The 16,941-nt window shown below is 50.9% G+C and overlaps 1 protein-coding gene across 1 annotated transcript in view; it reads right to left on the bottom strand.

Annotated features, from left to right (window-relative positions):
* Nucleotides 1–16,213, bottom strand: part of LOC115083177 (vomeronasal type-2 receptor 1-like) — a 174,888-nt gene extending 158,675 nt beyond the window's left edge. Inside the window, 2 exon segments of the mRNA XM_029586983.1 lie at nt 15,535–15,640; nt 16,046–16,213. Of these exon segments, the coding sequence (XP_029442843.1) occupies nt 15,535–15,640; nt 16,046–16,213 (274 nt within the window).
* Nucleotides 16,214–16,941: the final 728 nt, after the last annotated feature.

The following is a 16,941-nucleotide window of genomic DNA, read 5'->3' as shown; positions in this document are numbered from 1 at the left end:
TGAAAGGATCTGTCCTAGCCAGCTTTAACTTGGAGATGTGAAATGAGGATGGTATCTTAAGATTGTTGGGAAGCTGAAGGCACATGGTTACTGGGTCAGTTTTCTCAATAATGGCATATGGCCCTTTGTACTTAGAGCTGGGCTTAGTACAAGGGAGGTTCAGATGTAGATTCCTTGTGGACAGCCAGACTTTTGCCAACCTGAAACTGGGGTTGACGTCTGCAAAGACATAGTAACATAGTAATGACAACAGAAAAAGACCAATGGTTCAAGCAGTCTTCCCATGAAGTTTCTTATGGTAGTAACCGCTGCTCTGTGCAGGTTACCCCCATGTTTCTGTTAAAGGTAGTAACTTGCTCTGTGCTGGTTACACCCAAGCCTTTAAGGGTAATATTCCATGTAAAGGCTATGCCTAAAAGTTCCAAGTTATATGTAAGCCGATACGATGTGCAAACAGATATTGGTAAATAAAGAAATTCTAAATAAATAAATAAATAATATTTACAATCAAAACCAAGCAACTGTCGAACAAATTGCAAAATTACTGCTTGCAACATTTTTACAGGGTGAGAAAGCTTTTTGTGCTTTTGGACTTGCACATAGAAGCAGTCCTATGCTTTTCCCTAATGTCTGTGCCCTTGACTGTAAAAGTCAGGGCCTAGTGTTGGCTGTTATTTGAATCTGATTTCCCTTTTTACTCCTGCCATCAAAGCAGAGAGCGTTGTTGAAGTTGTGTCAAATGCCAAAAGCAGAAATTGGAGTAAGTAGTCACACTCAATGTAATATCGCAAAGATAGGAGGAGTATAGAGAGAATAAGGGTTCTTGTCCACTTCAAAGGTTTCTTCATTCAGTTTATTAAACAGACAACTCCGTGTGTACAAGCAGTCCAAGTAAACAAATTTTCTCCAAAGTCCCCCGACATGGACCCTGTGTTTCACTCTAAGGCTGTGTTGGGAGGGATGGCACCATTAATATTTAACACTGAAAAATAAACGAGAAGGTATTTGATAAAAAGAACCACAAACAATGGGACCATATTATTCAATAAAGATGTGACATATCTTTACAACATCAAAAAAGATGGGGTGCAAACGTTTTACTAAGTGTTACAGATATTTAAAGAACACCTGTAGACTCGGAGTTGTCTGTTTAATAAACTGAATGAAAAAACCTTTAAAGTGGACAAGAACCCTTATTCTCTCCATTCTCCTCCTATCTCTGCAATGTTGTGTCAAAAACATCAAGGCTAATTGGATAAGGATAGCAATCCCCATACCTTCTCTTAAGGGTAGTAACTGCTGCTCCCTGCACATTACCCCCACATTGTTGCGCTTGGAGGTGGACCCTTGTCCTGGAGCAGTGAAGAACGGCTCCCTAGTAGGGACCAGAAAGCACCTGTCCCCAGGGGGCAGAGCACAGGAGGACAGAGGCTAGGATGAGCTTCACCATTGGAAGCCCACAGTCCCCTTGAGTGGAGCCTGTAGGGATCCGGGCCACTTGGACTCAGGGGGCCTCGCAGGGTCTCCCGGAGAGATAGTAGAGAGGTATGCCCATGAGCAGCAAGGGAGCGCAGTCAGTCACTAGGCTGTAGGCCTGGAGAAGCAAGGAAGGCCAGAACAGGTAGGCGATGACAAGGCAAGGGAGAAAGCCAGAATCAGGAGACGTGGTCAATGGCAGCTGGGGTCAGAATCCGAGGATCAGTCCAAGGAGTAGTCAACGAAGCAGGGGTCAGATGAGGTCACAAGGCAGGCAGAGGTCAGGATCCAGGCAGCGAACAGAATGGTCAAGGAGCAGGCCGAGGTCAGTACCAGAGAGACAGTCCGAGGGTACTACCTGGGGAGATAGGACGGACAGACGCTGGAACAGAAGGACGCTGGAACAGAAGGTCGCTGGACAAGGCTGGAACAGTAGGATGCTGGAACAAGATTGGAACAAGGCAAACTAGTAGACTTACAGTGTTGACCCGATTGCCAAGGTAAGGAAATGCAGGCAGGGACTTCCTTATATCGTACGTTCAATCAGGGCACGCCGCGGAGTTAGGAGTCGCCCCTGGCTCTACAAGAGGTGGTCCGTGCGTGCACACGCGTAGGGGCATGGCCAACACCACTGAGGATGCCGAACTCCGGCGTGAGGCCTGGTGCGCAGTGGAAGGCCCGGCGACCGCCGCTGCGGGACGCTGAGACCTGGAGGAGCTTGCGGCTGCTGCTGGGAAGGCCAACTCGTGACCTGCAGAGGAGCTAGCGAGGTGAGCAGGCCCATGCGCGGGCCGGGCGTGGATGGGGCGCGCAACAGCACCCCCCCTTCTAGGCCTCACTCTACTCGGCCGTGGCTTTTCAAATTAGGTCCTGTGGAAAATCCTGAGGAGCTCTTTATTAAGAATGTTGTGGGATGGTTCCCATGAGTCCTCCTCGGCCCCATAACCCTCCCAGGCTAAGAGGTATTCCCATCTGCCTTGACATCGACGGACGTCGAGGACCTCTCTTACCTGGAGTGACGAATCTGGTTCGGTAGAGATCCACGGAGGTGAAGGATCTCTACAAGAGGGCCAGGAGAGGACCAAAGGCTTCAAAAGGGAGACATGGAATGTGCTGTGGATGCCCATGGCACGAGGTAGCTGAAGTTGATAAGACACTGCTCCCACTCTTTGAAGCACTGGAAATGGGCCGATGTACTTGGGAGCCAGGCGATGAGAAGGGAGTCTCAACCTTATGTGTCGGGTGCTTAACTACACCTTCTGACCAGGTCGGAAGAGTGGAGCGGGACTTCTATGTGCATCAGAAGTGTGCTTGGAGCGCTCAGCGGCCTGGGTAAGGCGTTCTTTGACTTGATTCCACAACTGGTTAATGGTGTGGGCCATGAATTGCGCGGCTGGAGAAGGAACAGTCAGAGGAACTGGAAGTGGCAACCGAGGTTGTCGTCCGAATACCACGGAGAACGGAGATACATCAGTGGCAGCAACGACATGGGTATTATGCGACAGCGCAGCCTAGGGTAACAGATCAGACCAGTTGTCCTGCTGGTCATTCACGTAGGAACAAAGGAATGTTTTCAAGGTCCGGTTGGTCCTTTCAGCTTGACCATTGGCCTGTGGTTAATAGGCCGACATGAAATTCAAGGCAATGTTAAACTTTTTGTATAGAGAGCGCCAGTACCTGGCGGCAAACTGTGGTCCTTGGTCGGATATGATTTCTTTTGGGGGTCCATGGAGATGGAAAATGTGTTTCAGGAACAACTTGGCTAATTCTGGGGCTGATGGGAGGCCCGGCAGGGGAATGAAGTGAAAAACAGTCGATGATGACCCAGATTACGGTATTGTTCTGGGACGGAGGCAGGTCTGTTATGAAGTCCATTGAGATGTTGGACCATGGCTCGGTAGGTGCTGGAAGAGCTTGTAGTAGGCCCCAAGGCTGACCAGTAGGTGGCTTCTGTTGGGCACAGATGGGACATGAATCTACATAGTTACGAGAGTCTTGCACCATGTTGAGCCACCAGTAATATCTCAGCAACATCTCTAGGGTCCTAGTATGACCCGGGTGTCCTGCCAACTTGGAATCATGGGCCCATTTCAGAACTCATTCACGTAATCTACGTGGAATGACGATTTTCCCAACTGGAACTGTAGTGGTCACGGCAAGGGATATGCAGGCAGGATCTATGATGTGTCTGGGAACATCAGGAACATCCTCTGGTTCGAAGGATCTTGAAAGTGCATCAGCACAGAGGTTCTTGAAAGCTGGGCGATAACATAGGACAAAATTGAAGTGCTCAAAGAAGAGCACCCATCGGGCTTGTCTAGGATTCAAGAGCTTCTTTAAGGTGCTTAAGATTCTTATGATGGTGAAAATGGTAAATTTATGTTGCGCCCCTTCCAACCAGGGGCACCACTCGTGGAGCGCCAACTTGACAGCGAGAAGTTCTCGGTCACCAATGGTGTAGTGCTGCTCTGTAGGAGAGAACTTGTGTGAGTGGAATGAACAAGGTATCAATTTACCCTTTGGAGAAAACTGACTTAAGATGGCTCCTGCTCCAATTGCAGAGGCGTCAACTTCGACGAATGGGCGTCTTGGGTCTGGATGCTGAAGACAAGGACCGGAACAGAATGCTTCTTTTAGCATCTGAAAGGCAGCTTGTGCTTTGGGAGTCCACACACGAGTGTTAGCCCCTTTCTTGGTCATGGCGGTGAGCGGAGCAGCTAGGGTAGAATAACTGGCAATGAAGCTCCTGTAATAATTAGAAAAAGCCAAGGAAACATTGTAAGGCCCATAGGCCTACTGGCTGGGGACAGTCTCGGATCCCCTGGACTTTATCTGGATCCATGGAGAAACCTCGATCATATATGATGTACCCTAGGAAGGGTAAGCGATTTCGCTCGAAGAGGCACTTTTCTAACTTGGCATAAAGGTGATTTTTCTCTTAGACGTTGGAGGATGATCCGAACATGATCTCAATGGGATTCAAGGTCTTTGGAAAAGAACAGGATGTTGTCAAGATATACGACTATGGATGAGTTCAAGAGGCCTCAGAGGATTTCGTTCATAAGGCGTTGAAAGATCGCTGGGGCATTGCATAGCCCAAAGGGCATTACGGTATATTCATAGTGACCATCCCTAGTGTTGAATGAGGTTTTCCAGATATCTTCAGGTGGGATGCATACCAGAGTGTACGCACCCCTCAGATTCAACTTGGTGAAGATCCGTGCCCCTTGAAGGCGGTCAAACAGCTCACTAATAAGGGGCAGGGTGTACCGGTCTTTGCGGGTTTATTTAAGGGTTTTATATACCGACATTCATCAAGGATATCACATCGGTTTACAATAAACGAGAAATTACGCTTAAGATGTGCTTGACAATTAACATGAAAACAGGTACATATAAAGCTATTAACAGAATAAATGTCTATATGCCTATAAGAAATATGTATAAGACTAAGGATATTGTACATAAAGGTAAGACTAAGGATATTATATATAAAGGTAACTTATGTACATAGCACTAGATTTATTTACAATAACTTACAGAGTTACTTATATTGGGAAGGTTCCAATTAGTTATAGGCAATAAGAAGAGGAACAGTTGAGGGGAGCCTAGACAAGAAAGGATTGGTACAATGAGAAGCTTGGAGATAGGGAGGGGCAGGAAGGAGAGAAATGGGAGATATTGCACATGTATCAGGATTGTGTCAAAAAATATGGGACATCTTATGAGGGTATAACTGAGGAAGATGCTGGGAGAATAAGAAGGTTAGGATTAGGTGTATGCTTGCATGAACAGCCACGTCTTTAGTTTTTTCTTGAAGATTTTTAGGCAGTCCTCCTGGCATAGGTCTATGGGCATTTTGTTCCATAAGGCGGGGCCAGCTATGGAGACGCATGTGCTCTGGTAGATGCCAGGTTGTTGTTTTTGGAGGAAGGTGTACGTACGGTAGCAAGGTATTGGTTTCTGGTTGGTTTAGAGGATTCATGGAATATTAGTGAATCACTGAACCAGTTCATCTCAGGATTGTGGAGAGCCTTATGTATGATAGAGAGTCTTATATTGGATTAGGTATGCGATAGGAAGCCAGTGTAATTCCTTAAGTACGGGTGAGATGTGTTCATTTCTGCGCATGTTAGTAAGTATCCGGGCAACTGTGTTTTGTAGAATTTCTAGTGGGTGAATTGAGTTTTTGGGTAGGCCTAGGAGAAGTGAGTTAGAGTAATCAATTTTAGAGAATAATGTACTTTGTAGCACTGTACGAAAGTCTGGAAGGTGGAGTAAAGGTTTAATTTCTTTAGGGTGTGTAATTTAAAGAAACATTCTTTCAGAGTGGTGTTGCCTTGTTAACCAAATCAGCACCTGCAATTATACCGGAGGAAGTAGCCAAAACCAAATGTGAGGAACTCGCATTGAGCCCTCTGTAGTCAATACAATGGCGTAAACCACCATTCTTTTTCTTGACGAAGAAAAAGCCTGCTACAGCGGGAGAATCAGAGGGATGAATGAAACCTTTTTCTAAGTTTTCTTTGATATACTCAGACATGGCTAGGGTTTCTGGATGAGACAATGGATAAGCTCTGCCCTTTGGAGGTGTCGTGTCCAGTAGAAGTTCTATGGAGCAATTGAACTTGCATAGCGGAGGCAAAGTGTCCGCCTTATGCTTCGAGAAGACATCTTCGAACTCAGCATTCTGGGTAGGCAAACCAGATAGGGTGGTAGACTTCAAGACAGAGACAACTGGAGATACTTGATGTAGACATGTCTTCTGGCATTTGGAATCCCACTGCACCAGCTGCAGGGAATGCCAATCGAACTGGGGTTCGTGGACCTGGAGCCAGGGCAGCCCCAGGATGACTGTATGTGTGGAACGTTTCAACACATAGAAGGACATCTCCTCCTCGTGGAGAGTGCTCACGGTAAGACAGACAGCCACTGTTCGATGGGTGATGAGCCCTGGAAGATGTTCTCCTTGAATGGAGGTGATGCGGAGGCTCACATCTAATGGCTGGAGAGGAATGTTCAGAAGCTTGACAATGTGGTATAGTGAAATTGGTATAGTGAAATTGAAAGGTGGAAATGATCAATGTGTGGAGAGAGACGAAGAAATAGCAGAAATATTAAACGAATACTTCAGCTCTGTGTTCACTAAAGAAGACCCTGGAGAAGGACCATCTCTACACAACAAGAAACTGGAGGGAAGCGGAACAGAGGAAAATCCATTTACAGTAGATAATGTATGGGAAGAGCTAAAGAATCTGAAAGTGGACAAAGCCATGGGGCCTGATGGGATTCATCCAAGGATACTGAGGGAGCTCAGAGATGTGCTGGCGGGACCGCTGTGCGACCTGTTCAATAGATCCCTAGAAACGGGAGTGGTGCCGAGTGATTGGAGAAGAGCGGTGGTGGTCCCGCTTCACAAGAGTGGGAACAGAGAGGAGGCTGGTAACTACAGACCGGTTAGCCTCACTTCGGTGGTGGGAAAAGTAATGGAGTCACTGTTGAAAGAGAGAATAGTGAACTATCTACAGTCGGGAGAATTGATGGACCAGAGGCAGCATGGATTCACCAGAGGAAGATCCTGTCAGACAAACCTGATTGACTTTTTTGACTTTTTTGACTGGGTAACCAAGGAATTGGATCGAGGAAGAGCGCTCGATATCATATACTTGGATTTCAGCAAAGCTTTTGATACGGTTCCGCACAGGAGACTGGTGAATAAAACGAGAAGCTTGGGAGTGAGTGCCGAGGTGGTGACCTGGATTGCAAATTGGTTGACGGACAGAAGACAATGTGTGATGGTAAATGGAACCTTCTCTGAAGAGAGAGCGGTTTTAAGTGGTGTACCGCAAGGATCGGTGTTGGGACCGGTCCTGTTCAATATCTTTGTGAGCGACATTGCGGACGGGATAGAAGGTAAGGTTTGTCTTTTTGCGGATGACACAAAGATCTGCAACAGAGTGGACACGCCGGAAGGAGTGGAGAGAATGAGACGAGATCTAAGGAAACTGGAAGATTGGTCGAAGATATGGCAGCTGAGATTCAATGCCAAGAAGTGCAAAGTCATGCATATGGGGAGTGGAAATCCGAATGAACTGTATTCGATGGGCGGGGAAAGGCTGATGTGCACGGAGCAGGAGAGGGACCTTGGGGTGATGGTGTCTAATGATCTGAAATCGGCGAAACAATGCGACAAGGCGATAGCTAAAGCCAGAAGAATGCTGGGCTGCATAGAGAGAGGAATATCGAGTAAGAAAAGAGAAGTGATTATTCCCTTGTACAGGTCCTTGGTGAGGCCTCACCTGGAGTACTGTGTTCAGTTCTGGAGACCGTATCTTCAAAAAGACAAAGACAAGATGGAGGCGGTACAGAGAAGGGCGACCAGGAAGGTGGAGGATCTTCATCAGATGACGTACGAGGAGAGATTGAAGAATCTAAATATGTACACCCTGGAGGAAAGGAGGAGCAGAGGTGACATGATACAGACTTTCAGATACTTGAAAGGTGTTAATGATCAAAAGACAACGACAAACCTTTTCCGTAGGAAAAAAATCACCAGAACCAGGGGTCACGATTTGAAGCTCCAGGGAGGAAGATTCAGAACCAATGTCAGGAAGTATTTCTTCACGGAGAGGGTGGTGGATGCCTGGAATGCCCTTCCTGAGGATGTGGTGAAGACCAGAACTGTGAAGGACTTCAAAGGGGCGTGGGATAAACACTGTGGATCCATAAAGTCAAGAGGCCGCCAATGAAGAGTGGGTGACTCGCCAGAATGAGGGCTACTGCCTGGAGTCAATACCCTTATTAAATAAACATACACATGCTTACTGTGACTCCAACATCGCTCTAAGCTTCAACAGCAAGAGGAAATGTGGAAAAAAGGATTCACACTCACAAAGAGGGGAGTAGCTGGCTTGTTACGGCGGTTACTACCCCAAATCAAATAAGTCTGATACTTCACTTTCAATGCATATACAGCATAGTTCTCTGATTCAACAGCAGGGGAGAAGAAAAACCGATACTTCACACATCCAGCAGAGCTCTCTGCTTCAACGGCAGGGGAGAAAATGAGGGTTCGCACTCACAAAACGGGGAGTAGCTGGCTTGTTACGGCGGTTACTACCCCAAACCAAATGTGCCTGATACTTCACTTTCGATGCACATCCAGCATGGCTCTCTGCTTCAACAGCATGGGAGAAGACTGATACTTCACGCGTATCCAGCATAGCTCCCTGCTTCAACGGCAGGGGAGAAGAAAAACAACCAATAAGGGCTGTATAACATAGGCTGGGTAAAACAAATAAGCATGAGTGTAGCTTGCTTATTGCGGCGGCTACTACCCCGAACTAATCAAGCTAGATATTTCACTTGGATGCAGCTCCATTACTGCTCTCTATATTAAAACTGGGGGTGGAAGGGAAATAGAACTAAGAGCTAAGAGAAACAGATAAGTATGAGAGAAAAAATGTGTGAAGCTTGCTGGGCAGACTGGATGGGCCATTTGGTCTTCTTCTGCCGTCATTTCTATGTTTCTATGTTTCTATAATGTCATCCATGATGAAGCTGCCACTTGCTCCTGTATCGACAAGGGCAGTGGTGGCTAAGGAGTGGGCCTCGATGCCCAGAGAGACTGGAAAGCAGGAGTTGGGGGCCAGTGACAGTAGCGCCTAAGCTCAGGACCCCCGCCGGGCTCAGGCGTTGCAGGTTTACGGACAGACTGAACAGGACTGCCGAAGATGTCCAGAAGCACCACAGTAAAGGCAAAGACCCTCCTTCCTCCGATGGAGACGTTCGGTAGGAGACAGTCACCCATGGTTCACCTCCATGGGTTCCACCATGGGAGGAGGAGGTGGTGATGGAGTCTTGGCTAGAGGACTCTGGACATGCGTGGGACGCAGTGTAGGAGAGTGGGAAGCCTTTACTTCTAGGCGCCTTTGCTGGAGTCGATGGTCAATCTTCCCGGTGAGGGAAATCAGGTTCTCTAGAGACTTGGGAGTCTCACGGACAGAGAGTTCATCTTTGACAGCGATGGCGAATCCATCTAGGAAGATGGCTTGCAGACAATCTTCTTGCCACCCAAGCTCAGTAGCCAGGGTCCTGAATTCCACCGTATACTCAGAGAGGGTCCGTGACCCTTGACGGAGGTGGAGTAGATTATGACTGGCTACAGCTTGGTGGCCTGGGTCTCCGAAAATTTGCTTGAAGAGAGCAACAAACTTGGAAAGCTTGGAAAGCATGGGATCGGAGCATTCCCATAATGGAGAGGCCCATGCAAGAGCCTTCCCTTCTAGGCGGGAAAGGATGAAGGTCACTTTAGTGGTTTCCATCAGGAACAAGGAGGGTTGCAGTGCGAATTGTATGAAGCACTGATTGAGGAAGCCACGACAGGAGCGTGGGTCCCCGTTGTATCAAGGAGGTGCAGGGAGTGCCAACGATGCTTTAGGTAGCATAGAGGCCGATAGGCCCACGGGATTGGCCAGAGCTGTATCTTGCAGCTGGGAACGAAGCTCTTCCACCGAAGAGGCTAGCGATTCCAAAGCCCTGCGATGTTCTTGGACTGTGGCGGCCAAACCCAGTAGAACCCTGGAAGCAGGAGACTCCGCCGAGTCCATGGCCTTGGCAACCTGTTGCGCTTGGAGGTGGACCCTTGTCCTGGAGCAGTGGAGAACGGCTTCCCAAGGGAAGGAGCACAGGAGGAGACACTACTGGAAGCCCACAGTCCCCCTGGGTGGAGCCCATAGGGACCCGGGCCACTTGGACTTAGGTGGGCCTTACAGGGTCTCCTGGAGAGGTAGTAGAGAGGCGTGCCCACGGACAGCAAGGGAGCACGGTCGGACATGAGGCCGTAGGTCTGGTAGAGCAAGGAAGACCAGAACAGCCTAGGCGATGACAAGGCAAGGGACAGAGCCAGAATCAGAAGACGTGGTCAATGGCAGCTGAGGTCAGAATCCGAGATCAGTCCGAGGAGTAGTCAACGAGGCAGGGGTCAGGTTCCGGAGATCAGATGAGGTCACAAGGCAACAGAGGTCAGGATCCAGGCAATGGACAGAATGGTCAAAGAGCAGGCCGAGGTCAGTACCAAAGAAACAGTCCGAGGGTACCACCTGGGAGACAGGACAGACAAATGCTGGAACAGAAGGACGCTGGAACAGAAGAATGCTGGAAGAGTAGTATGCTGGAACAAGACTGAAACAAGACTGTGAACGCGGAGGCAAACTAATACACATGCAGTGCCGACCCGATTGCCAAGACAAGGAAGTGCAGACAGGAACTTCCATATATTGAACATTCAATCAGGGCGTGTCGCAGAGCTAGGACCCGCCCCTGGCCCTACAAAAGGCCGGGCGGTCTGCGCATGCATGTAGGGGCGTGGCCAATGCCACTGGAGACGTCAAACTCCGAGGCCTGGTGCGCAGTGGAAGGCCCGGCAACTGCCGCAATGGGATGCCACCATGGGATGCCAAGGCCTGGAGGAGCTCGCGGCTGCTGCTGGGGAGGCTGACCCGTGACCTGCAGAGGAGCTAGCGAGGTGAGCATACCCATGTGCGGGCCGGGCGCAGATGGGGTGCGAAACAATAGGTTTCCGAACCCCTAATATTGCATATACTCATCTCAACCAATCAATGTTCACTTCTATAAAAACCCTGCCCCTTTGTTGACTTTGTTTTAACTCTGCCAAAACATGACCCTCTATGTCCCTTTTTGATGATGTCATATCTAGACATGACCCTTTTTGATGATGTAAACCAGAACCGTAAATACATTAGTCAAGATGGCTGCAGGTGCCTGGGGACAGGAAATGGCACATATCCGTAGCTTTTGTCTCAGGCCCTGGAAATTACATCACAGTCAAGCATGTCCTGTAAAACCAAAACAAAGTGTGTTAACAGTGATGCTATGACCCATGCTGGAAGCAGCCATTTTGGAATGATGTCACAGGCCATGACATCACCGCGAGCATGCTCGATGTTTTGTTTATGGAGAGGATAGTAGCTTCACTGTTACTCACGTCTTCACTTGACGTCCTTATGCCACACAAGTAACTTCACTCGATATGGTCATAGCTTCACTGTTACTCATGTCTTCACTTGATGTCCTTACGCCATACAAGTAACTTCACTCGATACGGTCATAGCTTCACTGTTACTCATGTCTTCACTTGACGTCCTTACGCCACACAAGTAACTTCACTTGATACGGTCATAGCCCCGCAGTACAAGTAACTTCACTCTATACTGCTACACAATCCTGTGGCACAAGTACCCCACTCGATGCCACTAATTTTACTCAAAATCTGCACTCATTACCCCACTTATTTTTACAGTTTAATGGCCATTAACACTGCTTGTTTCCTTTCTCCTCTCAACCATCCTCTGCTACCAGAATGTTAAAGGAAAATTAGGTTCTTACCTTTGCTAATTTTCATTCCAGTAGTACCATGGATCAGTCCAGACAGCTGGGTTATGCCTCCCCTCCAGCAGATGGAGTCAGAGAGAAAACTGAAAGCACCCCCTAGATATACTGGTGTGCCTCCTGCGGTCCTTCAGTATATGTGATATCAAAGCAGAAGCACTACACACAAAGTCCTTCCACAAAAAAATTTTTTTTTTTTTTTTTTTTAAACAGTGACCAGATCAAGTAGCCACGTCCTTGAAACAGGTAAAAAAACCAGAAACAACAAACAGGACACCACAAGTGTACAACAAGAACGCTATAAAATAGCAACCGGCCCCATGACACTGAGGCGACCGACACAAGACAGAAAACTGCAATGAAAACGACAGACTACGAGCGGACTCCCAGAAGCACCAAGGGCGGGCGTCTGGACTGATCCATGGTACTACTGGAATGAAAATTAGCAAAGGTAAGAACCTAATTTTCCTTTCCCAGTACGTACCAGGATCAGTCCAGACAGCTGGGATGTACCCGAGCCGCCTTAACTGGGGTGGGACCCTGAGAGTCCCGCTCGAATCACACTGCTCCCAAAGGACTCTGCAGGAGGTCCCCGGACATCCAGGCGATAATGCCTGGAAAAAGTATGCCAAGATTTCCATGTGGCCGCCCTGCATATCTCTTGGCACGAAACCAAGTGATTCTCTGCCCATGAAGTCGCTTGAGAACGCAGAGAATGAGCCTTAAGTCCAGCGGGAACAGGCTTACCACAGCCAACATACGTGGACGCAATAGCACTTTTCAACCAGCGTGCAATCGTAGCTTTGGACGCTTGAAGACCCTTCCTGGGCCCACTCCACAACACGAAAAGGTGATCTGACTTTCTAAAGTCATTCGTAACCTCCAAATAGCGTAAGAGAATCCGACGGACATCCAAACGCCTCAAGTCCCGACCCTGAGCAGACTGTAGGTCCTCGTCCGAAAAGGAAGGTAATTCCACCGTTTGGTTGACATGAAACGTGGAAACCACCTTAGGTAGGAAGGAAGGAACAGTTCGTAGGGAAACCCCGGACGCCGAAATGCGCAAAAACGGTTCCCTGCAAGAGAGAGCCTGAAGCTCCGACACCCGACGAGCCGAGGAAATGGCGACAAGGAAAACAGTCTTAAGGGTGAGATCCTTCAAAGAAGCCGCCTTAAGAGGTTCAAACGGAGCCACACACAAACCGCGGAGTACCAAGTTCAAGTTCCAAGACGGACAGGGAAGCCTGACGGGAGGACGCAAGTTTCTAACCCCTCGCAAAAAACGAGCCACATCTGGATGACTCGCAAGGGAAGAACCTTCGACCTTACCCCTCAAGCAGCCCAAAGCCGCCACCTGAACTCGAAGCGAATTATACGCCAACCCCTTCTTCAATCCATCCTGTAAGAACATAAGGATATCCGCCACTGACGAACGTCTGGCCGACGTACCTGCCGTGTCACACCAATCATGGAAAACCTTCCAAACCCTCGCGTAGGCGAGAGTAGTGGAAGATCGACGCGCCCGAAGGAGAGTAGACACCACCGCGTCCGAATAACCTCTCTTCTTCAACCGCTTCCTCTCAAAAGCCAAGCCGCCAGACAAAAACGATCCGCCAGATCGAAAAATACTGGACCCTGCCGAAGGAGATTGGGAAGATGACCGAGACGCAGTGGGCCGTCGACTGCCAAGTTGACCAGATCCGCGAACCACGGGCGCCGCGGCCATTCCGGAGCCACGAGAATCACCGGACCGTGATGGGACTCTATGCGCCTTAGCACTTTCCCCACCAGCGGCCACGGAGGGAACACATAAAGAAGAATGTGACGAGGCCACGGAAGGGCTAGCGCGTCCACCCCTTCTGACGCGTGCTCCCTTCTCCGACTGAAGAAGCGGGCCGCCTTTGCATTTTGACGAGTCGCCATGAGGTCTAAGCGCGGAGTCCCCCAACGCCGCGCGATGAGAGCCATCGCTTCCAACGAGATCTCCCATTCGCCTGGATCTAGGTGCTGCCGGCTGAGATAATCCGCTTGAACGTTGTCCACGCCGGCAATGTGGGTGGCCGCGAGACGCTCTATGTGCCTTTCCGCCCAGGACATCAACAGCGCCGCCTCGGACGCTACTGCTTGGCTTTTCGTGCCGCCTTGTCGATTTATGTACGCCACTGTGGTCGCATTGTCCGACAGAACTCTTACTGCTCGTCCGCGTACCAGCGGAAGGAGACAACGCAAGGCCAGGCGGACCGCTCTGGTCTCCAAGCGGTTTATGGACCAAGTCGCCTGGAGTGCTGACCAGGTGCCCTGGACTGCACGGGACTGGCAGACCGCACCCCAGCCCGACAGGCTGGCATCCGTCGTCACCACCAACCAAAACGGGGGTTCGAGGTCCACCCCCTGTAGGAGATTGGCCGGAATCAACCACCAAGAGAGACTGGAGCGAGCCAGCTCCGGCAAAGGCAACTCCATCCCGTACTCCTCCGAGCGGGGATCCCAGCGAGATAGAAGCGCTCTTTGTAATGGACGCATATGCGCAAAAGCCCATTGTACCATTTCCATAGTAGACACCATATGACCAATGACTTGTAAATAATCCCAGACCGTGGGAATCTCGAGCTCTAACAGGCGCCGTACCTGAGTCATGAGATTGAGCATGCGTTGTTGCGGAAGAAAAACCTTGCCCCTCAAGGTGTCGAACCGAGCTCCCAGGAACTCCAGCTGTTGGGTTGGTTCGAGCTTGCTCTTCGCGAAGTTGACTACCCAACCCAACCTCTGCAGCTGGCGCACCACTAAGGAGACCGCCCGGGTGCATGCCTCGTGCGACTTCGCTCGAATGAGCCAATCGTCGAGATAGGGGTGTACCAGGACGCCTTGCCGGCGGAGGGAAGCCGCTACCACCACGAGAACTTTGGTGAACACTCTCGGCGCGGTGGCCAACCCGAAGGGGAGGGCGCAAAACTGGTAATGGTCCCCCATCACCATGAACCTCAAGTACCTTTGATGCCGTTCTCTTATGCCGATGTGCAGATAGGCCTCTGTCAGATCCAAAGAAGCCAAGAATTCTCCCTTGTGGACGGCCGCAATAACAGACCGGAGGGTCTCCATCCGGAAGCGGGACACTCGCAACGCCTTGTTTACTCCCTTGAGATCCAGAATGGGTCGGAAGGTGCCCTCCTTCTTGGGCACCAGGAAGTATATGGAATACCGACCCGTCCTGAGCTGGTCCCCGGGAACCGGAACCACCGCCCCCAGAGCCTGTAGATGGGCGACCGTTTGAGCTATAGCTACCTGCTTTTCTACGGGCCCGCACGGCGAAACCAGGAAGAGATCCCGGAGGGGACGTACAAAATCCAACTCGTAGCCGTACCGAACCACGTCGAGGACCCATTGATCCGAAGTAATTGCGGCCCACTCCTCCCAGAACCGGGACAACCGACCTCCGATAACGGGCACGGAGGAGTGGGCCCGCGCACCTTCATTGCGCGGGCTTAATGGCAGGAAAGCCTTGGGAAGAGCCTCCACGTAGAGGCCTCCTGCCACGAAAGGAAAAAGAAGACCAGGCCTGGGATCTCGTCGCCGGCTGCCGTTGGGAGAAGGAACCTCCTCTTCCCCCACGGAAACGCCTTTGTCCACGAAAGCGAGCCCTGGCGTTACCAAACGCCCGAGGTTGCCGAGGCTTATCCTCCGGCAGCTTGTAAACCTTGTTGTCACCCAGATCCTTAATGAGCTGGTCCAGCTCGTCGCCGAACAGCAACTTGCCCTTAAAGGGAAAGGAACCTAACCTCGCCTTGGAGGTGGCATCCGCCGACCAACGACGGAGCCACAGCAACCTCCTGGCTGAGACTGCCGAGGACATAATACGAGCCGATGTGCGCAACAAGTCATACAAGGCATCCGCTGTATAAGCGACCGCCGCTTCAACACAATTCGCCTGTTCAGCCTCACCCGGAGGTAGCTCCTGCATGGTCAGCAGCTGCTGAACCCAGCGGAGGTTGGCCCTCTGTACAAGGCTGCTGCAAGCCGCCGCTCGGACCCCCAGTGCCGCCACATCAAAAATACGCTTTAATAAGACCTCAAGCTTGCGGTCTTGGAGGTCCTTCAGCGCTATACCCCCCGTCACGGGGATAGTCGTATGCTTGACCACAGCCGTGACAGCCGAATCTACCGCGGGTGTCTTCAACAGTTCCAGAGAATCCTTAGGTAAGGGATATAGCTTTTCCATGGCTCGATTCACGCGCAGGGAAGCCTCTGGCAGTTCCCATTCTTTCGAGACAATCTGCAGCACCTTGTGATGAAAGGGAAAAGTCTGAGGGGGGGCCCGAAGCCCCGCCATCGCGATATCCCCCGTGGACGAGTCCGCCTCTTGAGGCGGCGTCGTTAATTCCAGCTCCTGCAGCACGTGGAGAATAAGGGCACTTAACTCCTCCTTGGCAAACAAACGGAGCACCTGAGGGTCATCCCCCTCTACGGACCCCTGCTCGTCCGTTGTTAACAAATCCGGAGCCCCCGGGGACTCTGGAGCGGCCCCTGTATCGCTCAGGCCCTCAGCTCCCCCCCCCCCCGCGGGCGGGGAGCCGGAACCCCGGCAGACCCCACCCCCGGTGGACTCCCCTGAGGTAGGGGAGACTTTTTGGGCACCTTCGGGGGAGGGGGCACCTCCAGCTCGCAGCCGGACTCAGCCTGTAAAAATGCCTTGTGCATTAAAAGCACAAACTCCGCCGAAAAGGCACTGACCTTTTAACACCTTTCTTCGGGGCATCCGCTGAGGGGGGGCCTCGAGGCGACCCCACATCGGGCGGAGAGCGCGAGCTGCGGGCGTCCGGCGAGGGGGGAGGGGAGTTCTCCCCCTCCGAAGCTGAAAAATCCTCCTGCCGCGTGGCCAAGATGGCCGCCGCACTCCTCCCCGAGGGAGGAGGGGCCGCAGACCGGCTGCCTGAGGCGCTGCTTTGCCGCGACGCAGAGGGGCGAGGAGAGCGGCTGCGGGCAGCGCTCGGCCCCCCCGAGGGTCCCTCGCCCCCGGGAAGACATCGAGGTCAGAGACCCTCGCGGGAGAGTCGCGCC

The sequence above is a fragment of the Rhinatrema bivittatum genome, chromosome 2 (assembly GCF_901001135.1).
Source record: "Rhinatrema bivittatum chromosome 2, aRhiBiv1.1, whole genome shotgun sequence".
NCBI lineage: Eukaryota > Metazoa > Chordata > Amphibia > Gymnophiona > Rhinatrematidae > Rhinatrema > Rhinatrema bivittatum.
This window is presented reverse-complemented; position numbering and strand designations above follow the sequence as displayed.